At 35.8% G+C, this 27,591-nt stretch overlaps 1 protein-coding gene across 3 annotated transcripts; it reads right to left on the bottom strand.

Moving 5' to 3' along the window:
* On the bottom strand, positions 1–26,703 carry CD8A (CD8 subunit alpha). 3 transcript variants are annotated; one of them, XM_087944865.1, is made up of 6 exons: positions 26,487–26,703; positions 4,847–5,191; positions 4,483–4,584; positions 3,540–3,653; positions 1,908–1,944; positions 1–1,416 (listed from the first exon to the last, which is right to left on the bottom strand). In XM_087944865.1, exons 1-6 carry the CDS (start codon positions 26,530–26,532, stop codon positions 1,365–1,367), a joined length of 696 nt encoding a protein of 231 aa, XP_087800991.1. In that variant the 5' UTR covers positions 26,533–26,703; the 3' UTR covers positions 1–1,364. The 3 variants fall into 3 exon arrangements, with proteins under 3 accessions (XP_087800991.1, XP_087800992.1, XP_026535650.1); XM_087944866.1 differs by having other exon boundaries at positions 1–397; positions 3,537–3,653; positions 26,487–26,699; XM_026679865.2 differs by having other exon boundaries at positions 3,537–3,653; positions 26,487–26,697.
* Between the last annotated feature and the right edge of the window lie 888 nt (positions 26,704–27,591).

Raw genomic sequence — 27,591 nt, 5'->3', positions numbered from 1 at the left:
TTACATCATAGGTTAATATCTTTATTAAAACAATTTGTTACAGTGATGTTCTTGAGATTTCTATAAAATTATGCATGAGCCAAAGAAGAAACATGCCAAGCCTAAATTTAAATGTAATGCATGTGCATTTAGTCTGTTACATATGAGAAGTTACTAACAGATCTTTTTCATTTTCAGCTGTGATATATCAGTAGAATGAAATGTCAGGAAGCTTTCATTTTTAATAAACAAACTATCATGTTGGTAGCCTGTTGAAATGCTTTCCTAGCATTGTGGTAAGTCACTTTTTAAAGAAATGGGAAACTCAGATATATTTTATCTTCTTTCTCTTTCTTTCTGTGAGTTCTATCACACACTAATTTGATTCACATGCTTTCCTGTTGAAACTTGATGTTATCTTTGAACAAAGAGATACAATAGTTAACTTAAGCTGTTCTCTGCAGCATACAGACAATATCATTTTGAAAGTATTACAGATCTGTGGAATTGTGATAAAATGGTGGGTTGATTTTCAAGTGCAGCCAAAACTATTTCTCTTTCCTGCCACTATAGATAGAATGATTGTGATTACATCAGATTTTTAAAAACTGCTCTGTAGTGAGTCAAATCACTATTCTATCTGGCTTTGAAATTTCAGACAAGGTATTCCCCAGTTCTATCTTGAAATGCTATGAAACTACACCCAGAGAAGATCTTCTATATACTCTAATCCTTCTTAAAATAGGATAAATTATATTATTGCATTGACTAGTGGTAAAACATCATCTCCCTTCGCTCCTTCTATAGGCTAATTCAGAAATTTGGGGAAGTAACATTTTCTTGGAGTATACATGTTTACATCCCTTCATCCATCCTCCCAGGTTATGAACATTAAAACTTCCAGGGCGGAAAAAGAGAAGGCAACTGCAACAAGGATGATACATATGTACCTATGTGTAGGAGGAAAGATAAGATAATGCTTCCCTTCCATCCATCTGGCTACCCAGAGAATAAATGTTATTGAATGTTCCCTGAATTTGTAGTTTTTCCATCATAATTATATCCATAAGTATCACAAGATTATTACATTTTTTCTAAACTATTGTTTTATAGCTAAACTACACTATTGACTTTATTTCTGTAACATGGCAATATGTAGGAGTAAAATCATAACCTGCTAATTTACAGAGAAACTGCTTTCTGAGTAAATGATATGAGTAAATGATAAAAGATAACAACACATGATTTCAAAGATCTGATCTAAGAGATTCATTCTTAATATATGAATAGAAACTATTACAAGGACATCAGAGTCTCTTTGTTGATCATGCTGGATTTATACAACACAGCAAGAGTGCATGGAAAAATCCAGTTGCAAGCCCTACTTATTGTCTTGGAATGGTTTTCATGTGAGCTCCATTAGTTCCATTTGTTGGCCTAAAAAGAAGAGAGAGAGATTGAAAAACATGCCATACAAAATAGCCAATCCTTTTGGATCAATGGGCATGTTTTAATTTTGAAAGTTCTCATAAAAGGAATGTATGATGAACTGCCTGTTCACTGTGGTTATGGTAAATCACAAAAATATATTTATTAGTGATAGTACATATTGGCTACAATAACCTGGAAAGTCACTAGATAGCAACGAATGGGCCATAGTCATCAGGATTTTTGCAGCCCTATTTATGATAAACCTGTTTATTTCAGAAAGCCAGTTATCCAGTTTGCATTTTGCCAAACTCATAACTTTTTCATCATATAGTATCAATCTCTGGGCTGCTCATGTCCATCAAATATCATCCTATTTCTGCAATTAAATATTGAAATTTAAAAATAAATCTGGAGATTGATAGAATGTTTCAACCCCATTGCAGTAAGTGCAGCTTAATGTATGGAAAAGGAAAAAGGCAGCATAATGGAAAACTCACCGTATACATTTGCATTTTCTTCTTCCCCTCCTTGAACCTTTGGCAGGAAAAATATACACATATACATTTGAAAAAAGAATGTTTTGTGCTGTTTTGCTATTTTTTCATTTTTGATATACTGTATTACCCAAATTCATAATGATGACAAATATATCTAGTAGATGGAGACATCTATGAAGATTCTCAATCATCCAGGTCATGGTTATCCCAAAGATGCTTTTCAAAAAGCAACTGGACTTTATAAGTTTTTTCTAGAAAATGTTTACTTCTCACACAAGAAGCTTCTTCATTGAATGGTGGGAAATGGAAGAATTTATATTCCTTGCAGCCATCTAGTCGTTAGCCCTCTGAATATCAGTCATTAGCTCTCTGAGAATCATTGAGGCCACTTGGGGTTTATCTGTATCCTCAGAATCACCTGAATCAAAGAGCAAGTGGGCGTGAAACCTTCTTCTGAGACTACTGAAAGGACTTGTTATAGACAAGAGGTAGGTGGTTTTGTATTCCCCCCCCCATTGACAGAGGGCTGCTCAATTTTAATGTAGACGGCTTCTTTGACCCCTCTTCAAACCAATGGTTTTACTGAATCCATCAGATGGACTGCTTAATCTTGTTCTGATGAGTTTGTCCTTCTATGTGGTGCCATGCATTTGTGAAGTGGTTGTTTTGTTTTTCCAATGTACATGTCTCATTCTATTGTACTACATATATCACATTGCTCAGTTTCTGTCTGGGTGTTTCATCCTTGGGGTGGACAAGCCTTAGTGTATTCTTGGGTTTAAAGTGTACACCGATGTTGTGTTGGTTGAAAATCCTCCTGAACTTTTGCAGATATTCCTGCAACATATGCAAGGACAATGTTGCTTCGTTTGTTGTTCTCTTTTTTTCTCTGTTCTCTTCTTTGACTTCTTTGTTCTTCTTCAGACAAATGCATGCTACCACATAGGAGGACAAGCCCATCAGGACAAGATTCAGCAGTCCATCTGCATTTGAAAGACAAAGGTCACTCTTTTGAGGACAGCAAAGTCCACATTCTGGACAGAGATGTGTACTGTTCAAAAGAGGGGTAAAAAGGTTATCTATGTTAAAATTGAGCAGCCCTCACTTGACAGAGGGGGAGATACAATATCTCCTATATCTCCTGTCTACAACAAGAAGGTTACACACCCATTTGCACCCTAATTCAAGTGACCCCGAGGGTACAGATAAAGCCCCAAGTGGCCTCAACAACTCTTAGACTCTCAAAGAGTTAACAATGCATCTTCAGAGGGCTAGTGATCAGATGATTGCAAAGAATATAAATCTTTACATTCCTCACCATTTAGTCAGTTTCTTGAGTACTATTATGGAGCAATCATCAGCTCCCCTCTCATTTTCCTCTTGCATGTGTAAACATGGATTGCAGAATGGTTTTAAATTTGCATCAGAAATGTTTCATAGTTTTAGAATGGCTCAAGTAAACTAGTTCTTTATGTGAATAAGTATTTATAATCATTCAAGAAACAAGAAGCAAGATGCTAGAATGGGACCCATATTTACACAAGTAGATATATATCTAATTTTAAACTAATCACTCAGTAACTGTCAACAGTTGAACCATCAAACATAGTTTAAAGGAAATCTTCTTACCACAGCATAACGATATGACGATTATCAGGGTTATCAGCAGAAGGAGAGAAACACCAACCAGGGGAACCCATATATAAAGTTCACAGGAGAACATTGTACTTTTTGTATTTGTCATTACTGAAACATAAAGCAAAGGAAGAGTGATGTTTCCAAAAATGTCAGATTCACATCAGATTCACTTAACAACCAGGGTACCAATTCAACAACTGCAGTGATTACGACTGCAGGAAAAGTCATAAAATGGGGCAAAACTCATTTAACAAATTTCTCACTTAAAGTAAATTTTGGGCTCAATTGTGGTTGTAAGTCGAGAACCACCCATAGTGCCAATGATTACTAGGAACTTTGCAGAAATGCTTATTAATGCATTTCCCCCCCCCGCTCCAGTTAAAACCTTACACCCACTTCATGTGGATGGCTCTTGTTTACATTGCTAACTGACTTGCATTATTCCTCTCTGGCTCAAACAGCCCTTCCAACTGTTCGCTCCATTGGAGAAGGATAAATCCATTGGAGGAAGAAAGATAGAGAAGCAGTCTCAGGATGCTCTGCTCAGCTAATGTTCAGCCATGACCAGAGATGCTTCTCTCAACAACTTGAAATGACTGTTGAACTTGCATTTGGATGGATGGATGAAACACACATATGAAAAATATGGCCTCTAGTGTGGAAAAATAGATCGATACTTTGAAGCACCACAGTAAAAATTCCTTGGTAACCCATTGCAGGGGAATATTATATTCACACGTCTTTACTTGTTAAACAATTCAATTCAACTCCATTCAATTCCTTGTTGAATTGACTTCCCTTATTTTCTCCTGATGAAAATCAAAGATATGTGTTGTCTGCAACATGAGATGTTTTTTATGTTAAACCCAGAGCCTAAAGTGACATGACTGTGTTTCACCTATGGCCTCAAATTTGGAAGTATGTTAAAGAAACATACCTATGTCTGTAGAATTGGGACATTTTATACCTTCTTTTATCAGTCCTTTGGTGGTGGTTGAAATTTGCTGTAGCGTGGTAGGAGGCAGAGTAGTAGTTTTCACTGTAGACAAGATAGATATTAAAGTGTTTTTCTTCTATTTTCATGGTTAATGACTGGATGGTTTATAACAAGGTTTCTTTTCCATAGTTTTAAATGATTCCAAAATCATTATAGATATAAGAAATGGGGGCGGGGGGGGGGAATGCAGCGAAGCCAAGCAATTCTCCCCTGATTAATATCATCCCTAACCACAAGATAGAGCAGAAGCTGATTTGGCAGGGAAGATATAAATGGGGAATTTAAAACTTACGATGAAACCTACCTGGCAGGTGTACTGGGATGCCTGAACTAAAAAGCAGCTTCTGATTGCGATGGTGCACACAAAAATAGGTACCCTCGTGGTACTCCTCAAAGCTGGCAATAGTTAGCTGATAGTAGCTGCCAGTTTTTATAGACTTGTAGCCTTCAAGAGTGCCTGTTATCTCTCTAGATCTTGATGTAACATATGTAATGAAGTGGAGTTTTCCATTCAATTCCTGAAGAACCCAGAACACTCCAGAATCCGTGTAAGTCTCACATTTGAATTCCACTTTGGTTCTAAAAGTTTGAGGAGGATTGCTGATCATACTGATTTCTATTGAGTCTGTCTGGGACCCATAGCAGCAGCCTAGAGAGAGGGAAAAAGTTCAGTTGCAGCCCAAGAATTTTAACACTTTCTGATTAACACTGGATTGGCTAAAAGGCTATGAAGTTAAGAAAAAAGTGTTAAACACTGAGTGGGTGGCTTTGGTCAGTCATGGAACAACAAATCCAGCACAGCCTACAATAACATGGTGGTGGGAAAAAGAGAAAGAAGAAATAGCAATAGCACTTAGATTTATATACCGCTTTATAGTGCTTTACAGCCCCCTCTAAGCGGTTTAGAGAGTCAGCATATTGCCCCCAACAATCTGGGTCCTCATTTTACCTACCTCGGAAGGATGGAAGGCTGAGTCAACCTTGAGCCTGGTGGGATTCAATCTGCCAAATTGCAGTGGGAGTAGCTTGCAGTACTGCACTCTAACCACTACGCCACCCAGGCTCCATGTAAGGTGTTGTCTTTTAAAGCAGTGGTTGCTAACCGGTGGCCCACAGCCCACTGTGGGCCGTGAGAAAATTTTGGTGGGCCACAGAGAAATCTCACCCCCAGAGCACCCCCCCAAAGCAATTAATCCAGGCTGTGCAGAAACACAAGGCTGCGCTGCCCACATGGCCCGTGGAAACCCTCCCTGCCTACTCACTCCTTACCTGGCAAACTTATTTATTTATTTTTATTTATTTGATTTGTCAATCGCTTGCAAGATAATAGGTATAAATATATACATAGTTATGAATACATGAAATGGCTGCATATAAGAAAAATAAAAGAAACAATAGGACAGGGATGGTAGGCACCTTGGTGCGCTTATGCACGCCCCCTACAGACCTCTTAGGAAAGGGGTGAGGTCAATAGTAGACAGTCTAAGGTTAAAGTTTTTGGGGTTTGGGGAAAAAAACCACAGAGTCAGGTAGAGTATTCCAGACATTGACCACTCTGTTGCTGAAGTCGTATTTCCTGCAATCAAGTTTGGTGCAGTTAACCTTGAGTTTGTATCTATTGTGTGCTCTTGTGTTGTTATGGTTGAAGTTGGAGTAATCATTGACAGGTAAGTCATTGCAATGTATGATTTTATATACCATACTTAGATCCGACCGAAGACAGTGTAATTCAAGGTTTTCTAGGTCTAGAATTTCAAGTCTGGTGGCATAAGGTATTCTACAATGAGTAGAGGAGTGGAGAACTCTTCTTGTGAAATATTTCTGGACTTTCTCAACTGTGCTAATATCAGATACGTAATGTGGGTTCCAGACTGATGAGCTGTATTCGAGTATTGGTCTAGCAAATGTTTTGTATGCTCCAGTTAGTAGTGTGATATTACCAGAGAAAAAGCTATGTAGGATTAGTTTAACAACTCTTGATGCCTTTTTGGCTATGTAGTTGCAGTGGGCTCTAGCACTTAGATCATTAGAGATGAGTATTCCAAGGTCCTTTACAGAGCTTGGATCAACAAGGTCTTGACTATTCAGCTTGTATTTTATTTTTTGATTTTTTTTGCCAATATGTAAGACAGAGCATTTATTTGTTGAGATTTGAAGTTGCCATTTGTTTGACCATTCTGATACATAGTCAAGATCTTCTTGAAGGGTAGCAGTATTGTCTGTGGTATTGAACAGCTTTACATCATCAGCGAAGAGAACGCAGTTGCTCTTAATATGATCACAGAGGTCATTTATGTAGAGTATGAAGAGAGTTGGTCCTAGAACACTGCCTTGGGGGACACCACTATTGAGAGGTACAGAATTTGATAGGACACTCCCAATTTTGACCATTTGTTGTCTGTTTGACAGGTATACTTCTATCCAGTTATGCAGTTGTCCAGAGATACCATAAGATTTTAGTTTTAGGAGTAGTTTGTCGTGTACCACTGAATCAAAGGCTTTACAGAAGTCTATATAGATTGCGTCTATTGCTTTGCCCTGATCAAGTTGTGTAGTCCATATGTTTTTGCAGTGTAAGAATTGCAGATTACAGGATAGTTTTTTTCTGAAACCAAATTGTTTATTGGAGAATAGATTGTTTGTCTCTAAGTGGAGGATAATGGTTAATAATTGATTCCATGACTTTACAGGTGATGCAGCATAAGGAAATTGGTCTGTAATTTTCAACTAGGCTGGGGTCTCCCTTTTTGATGATCGTGGCTTGTAACCATAGGCTAGGCAAGGAGTTGGTCCTGAAAGATTTTTCAAAGATTATGCTTAGAGGTTCTGCTATGGCAGTGGATAGCTTTTTTAAGAAGTAGGCGCATATTCCGTCCGGTCCAATAGATAGAGATGGTTTTAGATTGTGTAGTGCTTTTTCAACATTGTCTTCTGTAAAATCGATATGTATTAGATCATTGTAGTTTTCTGTGGTTTGGCTAGGTAATACTGGGCATGATCCATTGCTTTTACAAATACTGAGCCAAAGAATGTGTTAAAGATGTTGGCTTTAATGTGTTAAAGATGTTGGCTCCATTGCTTTTACAAATACTGAACCAAAGAATGTGTTAAAGATGTTGGCTTTAATGGTGTCATCGTTACAATCTTTGCCATTAGGTCCTATCAGGGGTGGGATGGACCTTGAGTCTTTTAGTTTGTTGTTTACAAAATTGTAAAAAGTGTGGGTGGAATTGATGCGTAGAAGGTTTTCCTCTTGTTTAATATGATAATTGGTGCATTCAGTCTTTATCTTGTGGCATAAATTTTTGTATCGTCTTTTGAAATTGGCAACGTGACCAGATTTGTTTTTCCGCCAGAGTGATCTCTTTTTGGATTGAAGTTTCCTTATTGTTATGGGTAATCTGTTTTTTTTTTGTTTTGGGAGTTCTTGTTGGTACATATAGTTTGATGACTCTTTTGACTTCAAGTAAAAATATGTTGTAATGGTCTTCAACAGTACTGCATCCAGTGAATAGAGATTGCCAATCAAGGGAGGAGAGATCGTTGTCTACAAGATCATAGTTGCCTTTTTTGAAGTTATAATTGGGGATTATGTCATTGTGATAATTTTTGTGTGGGCGTATGTTGAGACAAAAGTCAATCATATTGTGGTCACTGTTGGAAAAGAGTTCTTTAGTTTGTATTCCGTAAATTAAATTCAAACTATTGCAGAAGATGAGATCGAGGCAGTTGTTAAGTCTAGTATTGTTGGTTACTAGTTGTTCCAATCCCAGATTTGTAACAGCATTGTAGAAGGTTGTGTGTATGGGTTCAGTTGTACATTCGTTTAGGGTCCAGTCAATATGAAGTAGATTGAAGTCACCAAGAAAGATAAAAGCGTATGGGCAGGATGTTGCCCATGTTATTAGTGAATTTAGCTTGTTTACATGTTCGATGTCATAATCAGGTGCTCTGTAACATAGTAAGAATCGAAATGTGATATTATCACACTCATTCCAAAAGAAGAGACTGATCAATTGCAGATTAAGATAGACCTATTTCGTTACTAAATGCAGATTATAAAATCTTTGCTTCAATAATGGCAGAAAGACTTAAAAATATTTAAATAACTTTATCCATCCTGATCAAAATGGATTTCTGCCAAAGAGACAAATTAAAGACAATATGAGAGTAATTTTGGATACTTTGGAATACTATGAGGCACACCCTGAAAAGCAGATGGCTTTGATATTTCTGGATGTACAAAAGGCATTTGATAATGTGAATTGGCGATTCATGTTGTTATTGTTGGAACAGATGGGGTTTGCCAGAAAATTTATTCAAGCAATAGAAGCCATATACTACAAACAAACGGCAAAGGTAATGATAGAGGGAGAATTGACAGACTCTATTAATATAAGAAGAGGAACAAGACAAGGGTGCCCACTATCACCTTTGCTATTTGTGCTAACTTTGGAAGTACTAAATAGAAATATTAGAGATGAAAAGTGTATAAAAGGAATGAAAATTAAAAAGGAAGAATTTAAATTGCAAGCCTTTGCGCATGACTTGGTCTTTATCTTAGAAGACCCTTTAGAAACAGCACCAAAACTACTGGAAAAGGTAGAGGCATATGGCAAGGTGGCGGGTTTGAAAATTAACAAAGATAAGACAAAGATTTTGACAAAGAATATGTTATCAAGACAAAAGGCAGATCTATTGAAAATTCAAGTCACGAATAAGATTAAGTATTTGGGGATACATCTTACATCAAGATGTAGTACATTAAAAGAGAACAATTATATTAAACTTAAACAGCAGATAGCGTTAGACTTGGCGAAATGGGAAAATCTACAATTGTCATTAATAGGGAGAATTTCAACAATCAAGATGAATATACTACCCTGAATTTTATATTTGTTTCAAACAATCCCAATTAGGCTTGGAAAAGACTATTTTGAAGATTTAAATAAAATTGTGTTGAAATATATATGGCAAGGTAAGAAAGCGAGAATAAAGTTAAAACTTTTGCAAGACGCTAGAATCAGAGGAGGATTCGGTCTGCCTAATTGGGTGTTGTATTACCAAGCTACAAATTTGATGTGGTTGAAGGAATGGATAACATTAAGAAACACTAGATTGTTGACATTAGAAGGACATGATTTGTTGTTGGGGTGGCATGCTTTTATATGGTACAAGGGAACTAAAACACAGGGATATTTTAGAAGACATCATATACGGGAGTCTTTGTGGTTAAATTGAGAGAAGATTAAAAAACAATGTTATTTGAAAATTCCAGTCTGGTTATCGACTATAGAAGCATTTTCTTACCCTATAATATATAAGAAGGAACAAACAGTTAGATATGGGGAAATATTGAATGAAAAGGGTGAACTTAAATCAATGCAAAATCTAGAGGAACAAGGTATAAAGATGAAATTGGTTTTCATATGCGCAAATACATTCAAGGTATGATAAAGATTTTAAAACAGAAGGATTTTATGACAAATTGACTGATTTAGATAAGATCTTGACAGGTACTGACGAAAAGGTGATTAAAAAAACTGTATGGATATTTATTAGAAATTAAACTAGAAGAAGAACAAGTTAAAGAAACTATGATTGCTTGGGGGAAGAATTTTGGATATGGGATTGATTTAGAGAAATGGCAAAAATTGTGGTCTCAAAATTATAAAATGACAATGTCAACAGCATATACAGAAAATTTGTATAAGATGTTTTACAGGTGGCATTTCCCCCCGACAAGAATAGCAAGAATGTTCAAGAACAAATCCGAAAAATGTTGGAAATGTCATCAGTTACCTGGCTCATATTACCATATGTGGTGGACTTGTGCGGATGCTAGAAAATTCTGGAAATTTCATGTGGTTAATAAAAATTACAAAAAAGCATATAGATCTGAAACCAGAGATATTTTTATTGGGAATTTTACCTGATACATATAGCAAAGATTTGAAATACCTGATTGTAAATGTATTAATAGCGGCTAGGATTGTATTTGCTAAAAATTGGAAAAATGAGACAATACCATCGCAGGAGGAAATTATTAAGAAAATATTGGAATGTGCTGAAATGAATAGATTGACATTTGAAATTAGAGAGCAAGAGGATAAATAATTTTATAAAATGTGGTACCTTTTCTATCAATGGTTAGATAATAAAATACAATAATGAAATATGTAGAATCTTAGGAAATAATAAATATATAAACATGTTTTTTTTTTTTTTTTTTACTATATCTATAAAAAATTTTTAGGATAGATTTGGGAGGATTATATGAATTGTTATAAAATAATACTAAGTAAATTATAGATATCTAGCAAAATATGAATGAATAAAGTTATTGTCAAATAATTGATTAATAATATTAGGATATTTAATATCTGATTGAGAATATGAGTTATTATGCAATGTAACTGTAATTGATGACTATGAAATGGATGCACAAAAAATTTGTAAACCAACCGGCACACTGCTTGTATACTCATGGAAGAAAGGTTGATGTTTTTATGTTTTGTTTGTTTATGTTTGTCTTTTAAAATTAATAAAAAATTTACAAAAAAAAAAGAGAATCGAAATGTGATATTTAAGGATAGTTCACAGATGATGGTCTCAGGAAAAGCAAGCTCCTGGGTAACTTGGATGTTTTTTAGATGTAAGGACTTTTTATACAAGATAGCAACACCACCTCCTCTATGAATTTCACGATCTGATTGGTAAACATGATAGTCTCTTACAGTGGTAATGGAGTCAGTGAGAGATGCGTTGAGCCATGTTTCACAAACAAATATGTCAAATTTAGCCATATTTAGTAAGAGGATAAATTCAGGTATTTTATTCACAAGGCTTCTTGCATTGAGTAGTTTGCATTTAAGGCCAGCAGTAGTTGGAATTGAGGTAGTTAGGGGCGTGTGTGCCTAGTCTTGGGTGATGGTGGATTGGTTGAGGTAGGGTTGTGGTTGAAGGTTAAAGCTGAGTTGTGGGTTGTGTGACTTACTTTTGATACAGTCAGCATGGTAGTCAATGTACAGGTCCTTCTCTCCATTGTCTAGACGTTTTTGAGTTCAGTGCGGAGTACACGAGAGCAGGCACGTTGCTGTATGGTTAGGTCAAGGCAAGAACGGAGGTTCTCATGGTTGGTGTTGCTTTTGGCAAGTGAATTTATAGTATAAATGAATTTACGTTTGCTTGATTCATTTTTGCAAATGACCCTGCAGAAGCGTGGGGCCACAGAGCCGTCTCTGTTTTTGAGCTCTTGGCCAATGCGGGAAATGTCAAGTATTTCATCAGGGGAGATGGTTGATGTTTGATAATCACTGATGATGTTTCAGACAATTGTGATGTCATCATTGTCATTGATATCCTCTAGACCAAATAAGATGGCATTTGGACGTTTCCGTTCACGCTCAACAGCTTCTCTGATGAGGATTGGGATATCATTATTTGTCTGATTTATGTTTTTTTGTGGATTGCATTGTGGATTGGGTTGTGGTTGTTGGGTAGAGATGTGGTTTGTAGCTATTGGATGTTCTTGCCTGCTAAATTTCTATTTTTCCTTTTTCTGACCATCATCTGTTCTGCTGTGCTGGGAGATTTAGATTAGCTAGGAAGCAGAAAATGGTTGGATTTCTTGCTTTCTAGCTAGTCTTTAGATCTTCAGCTCTGCTTTAAGTACAGCCGAACCTCCCTTAGGACTGAAGGTTTGCTTGCAAGCAAATTCAGTGCAGACTCACGGCAAGCAAATTTGAGCTAGCCGATGGAAGATAGGTAGATCAGTGAATGATACTGTGAGCAACTCAATCTGCCTGCTTTGCCTGATTTTTGGTAAAAGTTACTCTTTTTTAAAATAAAAAATTCAGTATTTACTTGCATGGTGTGTTGTGAGTTAATTTTATGAGTTTGCTTGCAAGCAAATTTTATGTGACAGACTGAGCTAGCTGATGGCAGATAGATCTCTGAATGAATCTGTGATTCTGTGAGCAACTCAATCTGCCTGCCTGCTTTGCCTGATTTTGGGTAAAAGTTGCTCTTTTTTTATAAAAAATTCAATATTTATATAAATATTTATAATATTTACATACAAGCCATGCCCAGCCAGTCACATGACTACCAAGCCACACCCACAGAACCAGTTAGTGGTCCCTGGAATCTAAAATTATGATTTTTGTGGTCCCTGAGGTCCAAAAGGTTGGCAACCCCTGTTTTAAAGGAAAGGCATTTAAAGAAATCTGTTTTTTTAAAGAAATAAATAGCATGGACTAAAGGCAACGATGAAAATAAAAAAAAGTGTAGAGCAATAAAGCACATTAGTAAGCTTTTAAATTCAGTCTTGGAATTGTTAGTAATAGATGTTTTTGATACAAATGGGTTAAAGGTTGATTATATTGAATACAAGATTTTAAAAAATGTTCTTATACTTCATCATTATCATCCCCTAATAAATAACAAAATATCAGAATAACAGAGTTGGAAGGGACCTTGGAGGTCTTCTAATCTAACTCTCTGTTCAAGCAGAAAATCCTATACCATTTCAGACAAATCGCTATCCAATCTCTTTTTAAAAGCCTCCAATGATGGAGCACTCACATCTTCTGAAGGCAAGTTGTTCCACTGATTAACTGCCAGGAAATGTCTCATTATTTCTAGGTTGGATCTCTCCTTGATTAGTTTCAATGTATTGCTTTTTGTCATGCCTCTAGATGCATTGGAGCATAGGTTGACCCCCTCTTATTTGTGGCAGCCCCTCAAATATTGAAACACTGCTATCATGTTGCCCCTAGCCTTTCTTTCTTTTTTTTTTTTTTTGAAACAAATTTTATTGATTTTAAAGACAAACAAACCATCGTTAACCTTTAAATACATAAAACCTCTACATTATTAACTTTACAAGTCAAATAAAATATTATTTTATACAACATAATTCTGCTTTTCACCATTTCAATATAACCATATAGATATCTCTTAACAAATTTCTCATTATTTCTCTTTTCGTATTCAATTTCATTAATTATTATTAATTTTCTATATTTATCCAGTTTATAATCATCCTCTTCATTCCTCTCTGTCTTGTTTAATTTATTCTCATCCAACATTCCTCTGAGGTTTTATTAATTCTCAAAGAAAACATAGACACACAAAACACAAAAATATAAAACTTCTTTTAAGAAAGTAGTTTGGCCCCAGATTACCTCTCTTTGTATGGACTTCAATTAAATTCGTGCTCATCTTATATACCATTACCTATCTTATTTACCATTCTATATCTTCTATATAACTTCTCCCCACTTTCCACTCTTCTTATTTCTATTTTATTTAATTCATTTTAATTTAAATCATTATATTTATATTTTTTATCCATTCTTTCCAAATTATCCATTTATCTCATTCCCTACAGCAAGTAAAAAAAAAGAATTTCTCCTGAAATCACTGATCAAGGTATGATGCCTTTCTATCCTCCCCCTAAAAATATTTAAAATAACACCTAATACCCAATCTGATTCTGCTTAGTACATTCAACCTACTAACCTCTAAAGAGAGAAAATAATAAGTCCATAATAATTAATATAATTAAATAATAAATCTAAATTTTAAATCTTATAACATTCCAATTGTCTATTTCAAGAAACAAGTACTACAATAATGAGTTTATAATAAGATCAAAACAACAGTAAATTAAACTTTTTAATTAAACTCAATATTTTAAACATTCCTTTTAATCGTTTATTAAATTTTAAAATCTATCATTACTAAACATTTCAATATTTTAATCTTTTATTAATTCTTATAACATTCTAGTTTTCTATTTCTAATACAAATACTACAATACCATCTTATGCACCTTGCAGAATCTTATTTTTTAAAGAAATTATACATTACCCTTTATCCCTAAACAAAATTCCTTTTTTCCCATCTTGTTTTATACCTTTGTGGCTTTTCCCTCCCTTTTCCCTTCCTTTCTTATCCCACCTAACCTTTTTTCCTCCCCCTTTAGCTTCCCCTCTCTGTTGTATTCTTTTCTCCTTTTGCTCAGTAGCATTAACATTGAGTTGGTTTTGCATCTTATTTTTTCCTTTCTTAAGTATTTTTTTTTAAGTCTTAAGTCCTTCATTTCCCTTCCTTTCTTTCTCCTTTCTCTCTTAACTAAATTTTTAGATTCATTGAAGATGGCATCTTCTTCTTCTTCTTCTCCTTCCATTTCCTCCATCTGTTGTATTTGATAATTAACAAGCGCCATTTCTAAAAAGAGGAAGGCTTCTTTCACAGCGTCCTTTCTTTCTTCATATTCTCTAAGTTCATCAACAGATAAAGCCATTCTTTATTCTTCTTCTTAAAGCAGCCAAAATGTTTCAAAAGTTAGAGCAATTCCCCAAAGTTCCAGAGAGAGTCAATCAGTCCAAACAATACACAAAGTTCTCACTTTCTCTTCCTGGGGAGGTATCAAAGGGAAAGGAAAAAACCTCCAATCTATACTTTAAAGCCTTATTGCAATTAATTTCTGGTCTCAAGCCAAGTTTTTACCTTTTATAAAAAAACAACAGATTTCTCAATGGCCATTTGTTGATTCCATAAGGAAGGAGAGTGAACTTTCCCTTTCAGCACTCAATTTTGCCGCTTGTAATCCTCCTCTGGAAACAAAGAGTTGTTCAGAAAATCCTGGGTCAGCCAAAGAAACTTTCTCTTGACAACTTTCTCCTCTCTTCCTCCTCCTCAGTCTTACCCAGCCGCCGGCTTCTTTGAGGCGGCCATTACAGACCGCCGCTCGACTGTCTTGGGAGAAGGGGGTTTTGCTGGCTGGGAAGGGGGTCTGCAACACCCCCAAACCCCTCACCAGCTCCCCCTTATCTTCGGCTGCCTCTTCGTGGCAGCCTTAGCCTCCAGATCCGTGGATCGGAGGCACCAAAGCGGCTAGCGCGGCAGGGATCGCGCAGGGTCGCAAATCCCTGCCGCTAGCGAAGCCGACAAACCGGAAGTTGCCCCTAGCCTTTCTTTTTATTAAATTAGACATACCCAATTCCTGCAACAGTTCTTAGCCTCCAGTCCCCTAATCATCTTTGTTACTCTTCTTTGCATTCTTTCTAGAGCCTTAAAATATTTTTTTACATTGTGTTGATCAGAACTGGGGATGCAATATTCCAAGTGTGTGTTCTTACCAAGGACTTGTAAAATGGTACTAACATTTCACGTGATCTTAATTCTATCCCTCTGTTAATGCAGCTTTTGTAGTTGCAGCACACTGTTGGGTCATATTTGGGTGGTTGTCTACTAGTTATTGTTATTGAACCACGTAGTACCTATTCTATACCTGTGCATTTGGTTTTTCTTGCCTAAGTGTAAAAAATTATTTTTCTCACAACTGAATTTTGTTAGATAGGGCCCAGTATTCAAGTCTATCAAGATCTTTCTGGATCTTGAGCCTATCTTCTGGAGCAGAGGTCGCCAACCGGTGGTCTGTGGAGAAAATTTTGGTGGTCCACAGTGCACCCGTGTCTGCAAGAGGGCTGATACCAGCGGCGGATGGACTGATGCACATGGGAGATCGTGGCATCGGAGCCCTTCCCAGGTGTTCCCTGGCCTGCGAGGATGTGTGTGCGGGGGAAGGAACCTCTGAACTGGTGTTGTATCCTGCCTCTGTGCAATGAGGAGGCCGAGCAGCTGCCAGCGATGCCCTCAGGTGAAGATGTTACTCCTCCCCTCAGGAGCCGCAAAGCACTCACCTCCACTCTGGCAGCTGCCAAGCCTCCTCCCACTGTCTTCCTCCTCACCAGAAGCACTCACACGCCTAGCGGGAAGGAGACTCCTGTTCTGGAGTGTTGGCTATTCTTTCTAGTAGTCTGATAATTTGATACGTTCTCTCATCTAAATCATTTTTGAAGATGTTGAAAATATTGGGCCTAAGACAGAACTTTGTGGTACCCCACTTCATGCTTTTCTTCATGTAGTTCCATTAAGGATACATGTTGAGAGTGGCTGGTCAGACAGTTACAAATCCATCTGATTGTGATACTGTCTAACCCAGTGGTCCCCAACCTTTTTTGTACCAGGGACCGGTTTCAAGCAGAAAATTTTTGCAAGGACCGGGGGAAGAGGGGGCTTTTCCTGTCGCCGCAGCTATTCCGAAGCGCCCGTTTCACCCCCCCCCACCCCGCCCGCCCAGCAGCCGTCGCTTCAATCCACAGTGTCCCGTTCTGCCTGCCTGCCTGCCTGCCTTAGTTTCTGGTTGTTTGGGAGCAGCTTGGCTGAGAATAATAACTATTCGCCTCTTTTACTCAGCCAAGCTGTTCCAATTCAACCATTAACGAAGACAGGCAGGCAGGCAGAACGAGCACTGGGTTGAACCCCCAGCGGGCGGACGGGGTGGGGGTGGGAGAACGGGCGCTCGGCGACAGGAAAAGTCCCCCGCTTCTTTGAAGCAGTTTCTTCCTGGGCTGGTGGAGGAGCGAGAGAGCGACTGAGAGAGCTGACCCAGAGAGAAGGACAGGCTTCGGTTGCTTCCTCCCTCCCCTTCTTTCATTTGTGTCCTTGATCCCCGATCCCAGCAGCATTCATCGAAGGTGAAGAAAGCCGCCATTTTTTTTAAAAAAAAATTCTTTGCGGCCCGGTAGAGAGTGCTCCACGGCCCGGTACCGGTCCGCGGCCCGGTGGTTGGGGACCCCTGGTCTAACCCATAATTTTCTATCTTGCCAAGTAGTAGGATGTAGTCTACTTCATGACATGCCTTACTGAAGTACAAATTGTGTCCACATCATTTTGCTGGTCCATTAATATAGTCACTTTGTTTAAAAATGCAATAAGATTTGTCTGATTTGATCTGTTTTTGAGAAACCCATGTTGACTTCTGGTTATATAACTCTGTTTCTTTCTAGGTATTGCTTCATTATCTTTTCTATCTTAAAAATATTTTGATCAAAAACAAAATGGATTTTTGCCAAAGAGACAAATTAGAGGCAATATGAGAGTAATCTTGGATACTTTGGAATACTATGAGGCACATCCTGAAAAGCAAATGGCTTTGATATTCCTAGATGCTCAAAAGGCATTTGACAACGTGAACTGGAGATTTATGTTATTACTATTGGAACAGATGGGTTTCACCAGAAAATTTATCCAAGCAATAGAAGCCATATACAATAAACAGACAGCAAAGGTAATGATGGAGGGAGAACTTACAGACTTTATCAATATAAGAAAAGGCACAAGACAAGGATGTCCCCTATCTCCTTTGCTATTTCTATTGACTTTGGAAGTGTTGAATAGAAATATTAGAGATGATAAAAGCATAAAAGGAATGAAAATTAAAAAGGAAGAATTCAAACTGCAAGCCTTTGCTGATGACTTAGCCTTTATTTTTGGAAGATCCGTTAGAAACAGCTCCAAAGCTATTGGAAAAGATAGAGATATATGGTGAGGTGGCTGGTTTGAAAATAAATAAAGACAAAACAAAGATTTTGACAAAGAACATGCTACTGAGACAAAGAAGAACTGGCAGACCTGTTGAAAATCCAAGTTACGAATAAGGTCAAGTATCTGGGGATACATTTGACAGCAAAATGTAGCACATTAAAAGAGAATAATTATATTAAACTTAAACAACAGATAGCTATAGACTTGAAGAAATGGGAAAACTTGCAATTGTCATTAATAGGGAGAATTTCAACAATTAAGATGAATATTTTACCCAGAATCCTATTTCTGTTTCAAACAATACCAATTAGGCTCGGAAAAGTCTATTTTGATGATTTATATAAAATTATGTTGAAGTATATATGGCAAGGTAAGAAAGCGAGAATAAAGCTAAAGCTTTTGCAAGATGCTAGAATTAGAGGAGGTTTTGGCCTGCCCAATTGGGAATTGTACTATCAAGCTGCAAGTTTGATGTGGGTTAAGGAATGGATAACATTAAGAAAGACTAGATTGTTGACACTAGAAGGTCATGATTTGCTGTTGGGTTGGCATGCTTTTTTATGGTATAAGGGAACTAAAACACAGGGTTATTTTAGAAGACATTATATACGGGAGTCTTTGTGGTTAAACTGGGAGAAGATAAAAAGACAATGTTATTTGAAAATTCCAGTTTGGTTATCGACTATTGAAGCATTTTCCCATCCTATAATTTATAAGAAGGAACAAACAGTTAGATATGGGGAACTATTGGATGAAAAGGGTGAACTTAAATCGATACAAAATTTAGAGGAACAAGGTATAAAGATGAATTGGTTTTCATATGCGCAAATACATTCAAGGTATGATGAAGATTCTAAAACAGAGGTATCTATGATAAACAGACTGATCTAGATAAGATCTTGATGGGTACTGATGAGAAGGTGATTAAAAAATTATATGGTTATTTACTGGGAATTAAATTAGAGGAAGAACAAGTTAAAGAAACTATGATTGTTTGGGGGAAGAATTTTGGATATGGGATTGATTTAGAGAAATGGCAAAAATTGTGGTCTCAAAATTATAAAATGACAATGTCAACAGCATATAAGGAAAATATGTATAAGATGTTTTACAGGTGGCACTTTCCCCCGACAAGAATAGCAAGAATGTTCAGGAACAAATCTGAAAAATGCTGGAAATGTCATCAGATACCTGGCTCATATTACCATATGTGGTGGACTTGTGAGGACGCTAAAAAATATTGGACTAAAATTCGCATGTGGTTGGAAAAATGACAAAGAAACGTATAGATTTGAAACCGGAGTTCTTTTTATTGGGAATCTTACCAGATACATATAGTAAAGATTTGAAATATCTGATTGTAAATGTGTTAACAGCGGCTAGGATTGTGTTTGCTAAAAACTGGAAGAATGAGAAAATACCATCACAGGAAGAAATTATTAAGAAAATATTGGAATATGCTGAGATGAGTAGATTGACATTTGAAATTAGAGAGCAAGAGGATAAACAATTTTATGAAATTTGGGATCTTTTTTATCAGTGGCTAAATGACAAAATATGATAATAGAATATTTAGAAAGTTAGATAGCAAGGAATACCTTTATTTTTTCTTTTGCCTATGTTATTTGACATTATATCTATAAAGTGTTTTTAGGATAGATTTGGTATGATTATATGATTTATTATAGAATAAACTGTTTAAAGTATTGTTATCTCATAAAGCATGAATGATTAAAAGTATAGTCAAATGATTTATTAATAGCGATATTAGGATATATAAGTTTGGATTGACAATATGAGTTGTTATGTAATATAACTGTAATTGAGACTACGAAATGAATGCACAAAACTGATGAACCAACCGACACACTGTACGTACATAAGAGAGTTGATGTTTTAATGTTTTGTTTGTCTTGTTTGTTTGTAGAAAATCAATAAAATTGTTTTCAAAAAAAAAATATTTTGATCAAAGCGATAGGTTTAAAAAAATCAGTTAGAAAAGTAAAACACCTAGAATCTCTTTTTCTAAATTAAATTTGTCTATGACAGATGGTAGTTTTAATCTGGATTTTCAGAACAGTTACTGGCCTTGCATTTTAGTATCAATATTTTATAGAAATATTTTGGGGACAGAATGCTACTAAATTTAAATTGGAATGTTATTGTACTTACTCATTTCAGTCATGGCAGTTGCTAGGTACAACATTTATTAGCACTAACTTAGTGTTTCCAACTTTGATAGTGGTAAGATGTATTTGGGCCCTTATTAGGGTTAGTTTTGATATGAACTCCCATTAATGCTTGACTCTTTGGCTTAACTTTATTCTTAAAATCAATGGCAAAAATAGTCACAGAAGGGTACCATCTTTTTAGCAACTGCAAACATAATTTTCTTTCAATCAACTTAAAAGTAGAAGTGTATTCAGTTAAAGCATATCTTGACAGTTCTGTACGGATTCAATGCTTTAGCAAGTTCCAAAATATTTATGTTATTAATATTGAAGAATTCAGTGTCAGAACTTTTTTCTGGTCAAAAGCTAAAGAAACAGTTTTAAAAAACTATAACAAATATACCATAAGCTTGGAATGAAAATTGGGAAATTCCAGTTCCTTACAACCAACGGACTGAAGTTTTGAAGAACTAAGTTTATGTCATGTGATTTAAAATTGAAGTTAATATATCAAAAGTTTTTTTAATCAGATGGACACCTTCTAGAATACTCTGTAAAGAACAGATTAATGATTATTAATCGAGCTAATGACCATTTCAAAAAGGGAAATATGAAAATAGAAATTGATGGTGAAAAGCACTTTCTTAAGATCACAGGTAGTTGAAAATGGTAAATGCAGCACAGAAATAAAATGTTGGATTGCAGTGGATTGAGCAGTAATGATGCATATGAGCTAAATATAGAAATGTAGGGAATCAAATGCAGGTTAGTTAGTTCTGTGGTGTTCCCCTTAGTTACTTGTGGTTGTGAAAGTTGGTCCTTAAAAAATAAAAAAAGAAAGAAAATTGACTCATTTAAGCTGTAGTGCTGGAGAAGATTCCTTTGTCTTGGACAACAAAGGTACTGGAGCACATATCACAAGGTATGTCACAAGAAGGCAAAATCATGAAACTGTGTCTTATTTACTTTGGCCATATTATGCAGGGAAATTCACTGTAGCAAACAATTAAGTTTGGAAGAGTTAGTAGTAAAAGGAAATCAGACCAACATAGAACACGGTGACTGGACACTAAGCTGATACCAGCCAGAACATAGGAAAACTCAAAGAAATGGTGCAAGATTGGAAGATGTGGAGACACTTGCCCATAGAATTGCCAAGAGTCGGACACAATGAATGGATAAAATCATTATCATCATGCAAGAAATTTGAGGATATTAACTAAAATGTTATAATCATACTCTCTTTACATACTCTCTTTACATCTCTTTTGGAATAAGGGCATATAACACATTGACAGAATTATTAAAGAAGGGCCTGATTTTAAATACATGTAGATTGTACTGAATTATATAGTGACAACTTGGAATTAATACGTTCAGAACAAATATGGAGTTTTTTGTGCTCCTATAATAGGAAGATAAAAAGATTGGATTTCAGAGGTGCGTGCTTTAGCAATTTCTGAGAAAATTATATATTTGGTTAATCAGACAATGTCACATTATCATTTCCTTTGTAAAAATTCTTGGCCAACTCGGTGAGTATTGAAAACTTAAGTTTATTTTTAAAAAAGACTTGAAAGATCACGTGAATTTGGAATATAGCTGTAATCATGGGGTTTTTAAACATATTTTGTTGTTTTTCTTTCCTCTGGTATTTGTCTGTTTGTTTTGTTCATTTTTATTTTACATTACTTTATGTCTGTTGAAAATGGATTAATCAAATCTAAAAGGTAAGAAAGACCCAATGGGAAGTCTTGCACACTGGGGTGGACCTGGTTCAAGTTGGAAAAATAATGTATTATTTAAGATTTATTGTTGTCACCAAGGGATTTGTTGCTTTTTTATTGTTTTGATATTGGGTTTTTATCCCTGTAAAGTGCTCCGTATCACTGAGAGTAAGTTGGGTGGCCACATACATTTTCTTAAACAAAGAACAAATAAATACAGGTAGTCCTCGACTTACAACAGTTCATTTAGTGATTGTTCGAAGTTTCAACAGAACTGAAAAAAGGACTTATGACCATTTTTCACACAACCATTACAGCATCCCCATGGTCGTAGGATTGCTTGACAACTGGTTAATATTTATGATGGCTGTTGTGTCCAGGTTTCATGTGATCTCCTTTTGCAACCTTCTGACAAGCTAAGTTAATGGGGAAGTCAGATTCACTTAACAAATGTGTTACTAATTTAATAACTGCAGTGATTCACTTAACAAATGTAGCAAGGAAAGTTGTAAAATGGGGCAAAACTCACTTGACAAATTTCTCACTTAGCAACATAAATTCTGGGCTCAACTTGAAGACTCCCTGTATTTAATTCTTCAATCATTTAACAACATTGAAATACTTTACTGTGGGTTCAATGCTCATATTGTTTTTATTGCAGATTAGTGCAACTTGTATAGAATTCTGGGGAGAATGAAGATATGGGATATTGTTTAAATAAATAAGCAAGCTTAAGATCCCATCTTGACAGCTACAGTTCATTAATGTACTGCAAAGTATTTTATCACTTAAAACAGAATTCAAAATATGAAAAATGTCTTCCTTCCTTGTTGTTTGAATGATTAAGAGAATGCATTATTTACAAAAGCCAAAGGCATTCTCTGTGTGCATATCTTTCCATCATTGTTGACACCTTGCAACTGCCTGGACAAGTCCCTGCAATTTTCTTGGCAAGATTTTCCACAAGTGGTTTGCCATTGTCTTCTTCCTAGATTTGAGAGAGAAGGACTAGCCCAAGGTGACCAACTGACTTTGTGGAGCTGGAATTCCCAGTTCCCTGATTTCTAGCCTGGTACCTTAGTCACTGCACCAAACTGGCCCTACAAACATGTCTCTCAAAACCTTAGCCTCAACAAAAGTTCAACAATGCTTTATGGAGCTATGGTTTACCCTCTCTCTATAAGGTTGATGTATAACCTTATAAAGGAGGGCCATGGGAAGCAGCCACAACAGCACCTACAGTGAAGGTAATTATCTGTTACCACACCTTTCCACTGCAGGATGAGGGCATGAGCTATTGTTTTCCACATTGCAGAGGAGTATGTGAGAATTTAGATACTCATGGCCACTAGAGATGGGGAGAAATTGATTTAATTCATTCCTGAATGAAAATGTAAGAACTGAAACCAACCAAGTTCCTTTGATAGTACTGAAATGTTCAATGTACTTTTGCCAGTTGAAAGTTTCTGTGTGAGAGAGACAGTGAAAGAATGTGTGTGTGTGTGTGTGTGTGTGAGAGAGAGAGAGAGAGAGAGAGCGAGAGAGCGGGTGGGAGCCCACCTGCATCAATACATAGTTCCTGGAAACAATTCCCACACATTTAAATGAATAAAAACATTTATTTAAGAAAAATAAGAGAACGTGCTCATTGGAAAAATTATAAATAAAAATGCATATGGGTGGGAAAAGGTGCAGCAAAAAACATCTAAATTTTAATGATTTTTTTTAAAAATCTCAATGGAAAAAATGAAGAACAAGAAATCATGAGAAAGTGACATAGTCATTAGAAGTCACACTTGATTTCCTAGAACAATCAATTAAGCAATCAAGCCATAGGTTTTTTTATTTTATTTGTTGTGATAAGTCAAGAAGGCTGTTTCTGGATGAGATCAAAGGCCTCCCTTTCATCAGTTGTATTTCCAGAGAAGCCAAGCAGAATCCACAAATCCTGCACAGTCTACAAATGGGGCACAACGAGACATTTTCTTTCTCATTTTGCTGAGAAGCAGATATTTGGAAACATGCCATTTTTAGTTTTGAAATATATGTTGCCATCCACAATAGTTGCCTAATTATTTCCCTCAATTTTCTATCTCATTTTTCTGGCTACCATAATACCATGATTTACAGCTGGAAATGCCATAGTTTAATGATGAGTGGAGAATCTCTCTTTTGTCTGTCCTCATTCCAATCACTTAACTTTATTTCAGTCTATTTTTCAGTACAGTACAGCCTTTAAACAATTCAATTAAATATGATAGTACTACAGCACCTAAATTATTATGAATATTCTAATACTTTCCCCCCTTTCTATTAAAATAGATAGACACATCATTTTCATTTGGAGGAGTTACAGTAAGTTTTTGTTGTTGTTAGCTGTGAAGTCGTGTCCAACTCATCGTGACCTCATGGACAACGTTCCTTCTGGCCTTCCTGTCCTCTACCATCTTCTGGAGTCCATTTAAGCTCATGCCTACTGCTTCAGTGACTCCATCCAACCACCTCATTCTCTGCTGTCCCCTTCTTTTGCCCTCAATCAGTCCCAGCATTAGGCTCTTCTCCAGTGAGTCCTTCCTTCTCATTAGGTGGCCAAAGTATTTGAGTTTCATCTTCAGGATCTGGATATCTGGGGTTGTTGATATTTCTCTTGGCAATCTTAATTCCAACTTTTGATTCATCTAGCCCTGCCTTTCTCATGATGAAATTCTCCAACCTTCCTATGCTGATTGCTGCACTTGATTATGTGCCGTCATTTTTGACTCCTAGTGATCATACAGATGGATTTTCCCCCGTGAGAATTCTGTGTCAGAATGTTAATTTTATTTGAAGATTTTTGAATCTTCAAATAAAATTCTCTTTTTGTGAAGAGCAACTAAGATGATTAGGGAGCTGGAGGCTAAAACATGAAAAACGGTTTCAGAAATTGGGTATGGCTACTTTAGAGAAAAGAAGTACTGGGGGGTGGGTGCTGATAGCAGTATTCCAGTACTTGAGAGCCTGCCACAAAGAAGAGGGGGTCAACTTATTTTCCAAAGCATCAGAAGGCAAGACAAGAAGCAATGGATAGAAACTAATCAAGGATAGAAGCAACGTGGAATTAAAGTGAAATTTCCTAACAAAACAATTAACCGATGGAACAGCTTGCTTTCAGAAGTTGTGGGTCCTTCATCACTAGAGGTTCTTAAGAAGAAACTGGATAGCCACTTGTCTAAAACGGTAGAGGGTCGCCTGCTTGAGCGGGGGGGGGGGGTGGACTACAAAACACCCAAAGTCCCTTCCAGCTCTATTCTGAATTGAATTGAAAAATTGAATTGAATGAAGAAAACTAAAATTATCTCAGAATCAGGACTGAATATTTTTTTATCCAGAGATAAAACTTTCTTTAAGCAAAATTCCAGATTTCCATATATTAGTGCTGAAATTCTTGTGTTGGCTATATTTTCTTACATGCTTCCGATATATTTAATATCAGTAATATAACAGTTACATTTTCAATAATTAAAGTAGTTTAATGCATTTAAGGAAAAATGTGGTGACATTAGAGGTATGCTGATTATGGATACGTACTTTTGTATGCATAGAATTATAGCAAGGATTAGCCTGTATGAGGTAATGAAATGTATCAATCAGAAAATTAATGTATCAAATATAAAAATATTTGTATTGGATCATGAATTGTATATATACAAATGGCAAAATGTTAGCAAGTAAATTAATTTGTTGATCTTAAAAACATTAATTTGCTGAATGTTGCAGACATTTTATTGGTAAAAAAGTAATGATAGTAATGGTAGTACATGGTCTGTTGGAAAAAAAATAATGTTTGTTCAAGTAAGTGAAAAAATGAATGAGGACTGAATTGCAAAATAATATTGGAAGAAAGGAAGAAAAAAGAAGGAACAGTGAACAAATATGTTAGAGACCGCGAAAGGGAAAGACCACGAAAGATACAATTGAATGAAACTCATGAACACCTGGAAAAGAAATATATGAGAATTTTAAAGATGTATGAAATAGTATGTGGACATCATAAAAGCAAAAGTGGTCTTCCAGGAACAGATAGGTATGGCAAGGAATAGTAAGTAATTTTGTGAAAACTATAGATGTGCTTTCTTTCCTTTGTGTTATCTCATGCTTTTAATTTTTTAAAATGTATTTTTTCTATTTCTCAAAATTCCTTACTTTGAAAAGAAACAGTGTGATAGGTATAAAGATATGTGCATTTGTAAACTATTTTTTTCTCAGATATTTATTCTGTTTTCTTCTTCAATTATCTATCTTTCCGCCCCGCAGTTGTAGCCCCCTTTATCCAACCAACCCACCTAGTATTTTTTTTAAAATTAGACTTGTGGATGTAATAACAATATCAGCAGTAACAGCAAGTTAGATTTAGATCCCACCTTTGACTTTTCTATGGATTTCCTCTTCACTTTTAAGTCACAGCTACAATAGTATGAGATATTCTGGCATAATTTTGTTATATAGCCTTGGATTCTGACTTTCAAATAAAACAAATTTACATATCTTTAGAAACCCACTGGAGCCTTATATTATATTCAAAATGTTTTTTAAAGTTTTTAAATTTTTTTTGCTTGTTTAAGGATTTACCCCCACCATCCACCCAAAGTAGTAGCATCATACTCACATAAAATCAGACCAAGGAACCATAGGAGACAGAAAATTCTGGCCATTTTTTTTTCCTTTTGGAAATCTTTCTTTTAAAAAGGCAAATGAAAATTATGATTAATTTGATGTATGAAATAGGTTCCCATTAGTGAAAGAGGATGTGATGTCAGCTACTTCTCCTCCCTCTCAGAAAAGTTTGAGCTTTCCAATGAGCAAATTGAACAAGAATAACCTGGAGGGGCACCTAGTGGGTTTTTATGCAAAAATGAAGGCAATCAGCTACTTTGCTTATCCAGGCCATAAACAATATGGGAAACAATTAAAAAGGAGGAGGTATGCAAAAATAATTGTTCATAAGTTTAGCTTAGCTTCCTGCAACTCTCTTAGAAATTCCCATATATCATTTGTATATATCTATGTGCATGATTTATGTAGATTCAGATGAGATAATGATCATCATAGAGTAACAGTACTCTGTCAGCTCTAAAAATGTCAACTTTGATCTCCATTATTCAGCAGAAATTCTCAAAATGCATAGGGTCACCATTGGTGTTTGGTATCTGAACAAATGTTGATAGCTGGAAATGGGGTGGCAGTATAAGCTAACCTGTTATACATTTCTTCAGATGATCATAATTTTAGCCATTTTTTGTCCAACCGATACGGTCCTGAACTTTCTTTTGTCAGTTGGGCCCATAATACTTGCCGATATTGTCGATCCATTTTGTTTTAGGTCTCTTTTCTGGATGCTTTTTATCAGCCATTCTATGACTGCCTTGGTCCAGCTGCTATCAATTTTTCTTGCTACGTGACAGCCCATTTCCATTTCAATTCTTTTACTTCCTTTTTTAAAAAAAATAAAGTTTTTAATTTTCATCACAAAAACAAAAACAAACATAAAACCTTCTTTCTGTTCCACATTATGTCAGTTGAGTACATATTTATTTGTGCACAAAATAATATCATACATATTTAACTTGTATATATTTATAATCATTCTTATCAATATTTTATATCGCATATGTCACTTATTCTATTATCCTTAGCTTTAAAATCCTTAACTTTCAATAATATATTTCAAGTTCATTTTCTTACTCTATCTAACATCTATTTATCAGTAACAA

Source organism: Notechis scutatus, chromosome Z, assembly GCF_049901735.1.
Source record: "Notechis scutatus isolate UNSWTSFEM ecotype Mainland chromosome Z, rNotScu1.2, whole genome shotgun sequence".
Lineage (NCBI taxonomy): Eukaryota > Metazoa > Chordata > Lepidosauria > Squamata > Elapidae > Notechis > Notechis scutatus.
Note: the sequence above shows the minus strand (reverse complement) of the source record. Positions and strands in the feature narration are given on the sequence as shown.

Coding starts and splice junctions, on each gene's coding strand:
- CD8A (XM_026679865.2), bottom strand. CDS start 26,532: ATGGCCAGAATTTTCTGTCTCCTATGGTTCCTTGGTCTGATTTTAT. Junction 5,192..26,486: donor GTTCCTTGGTCTGATTTTAT/GTGAGTATGATG, acceptor CCCTCTCTCTAG/GCTGCTGCTATGGGTCCCAG. Junction 4,585..4,846: donor CATCCCAGTACACCTGCCAG/GTAGGTTTCATC, acceptor TCTTGTCTACAG/TGAAAACTACTACTCTGCCT.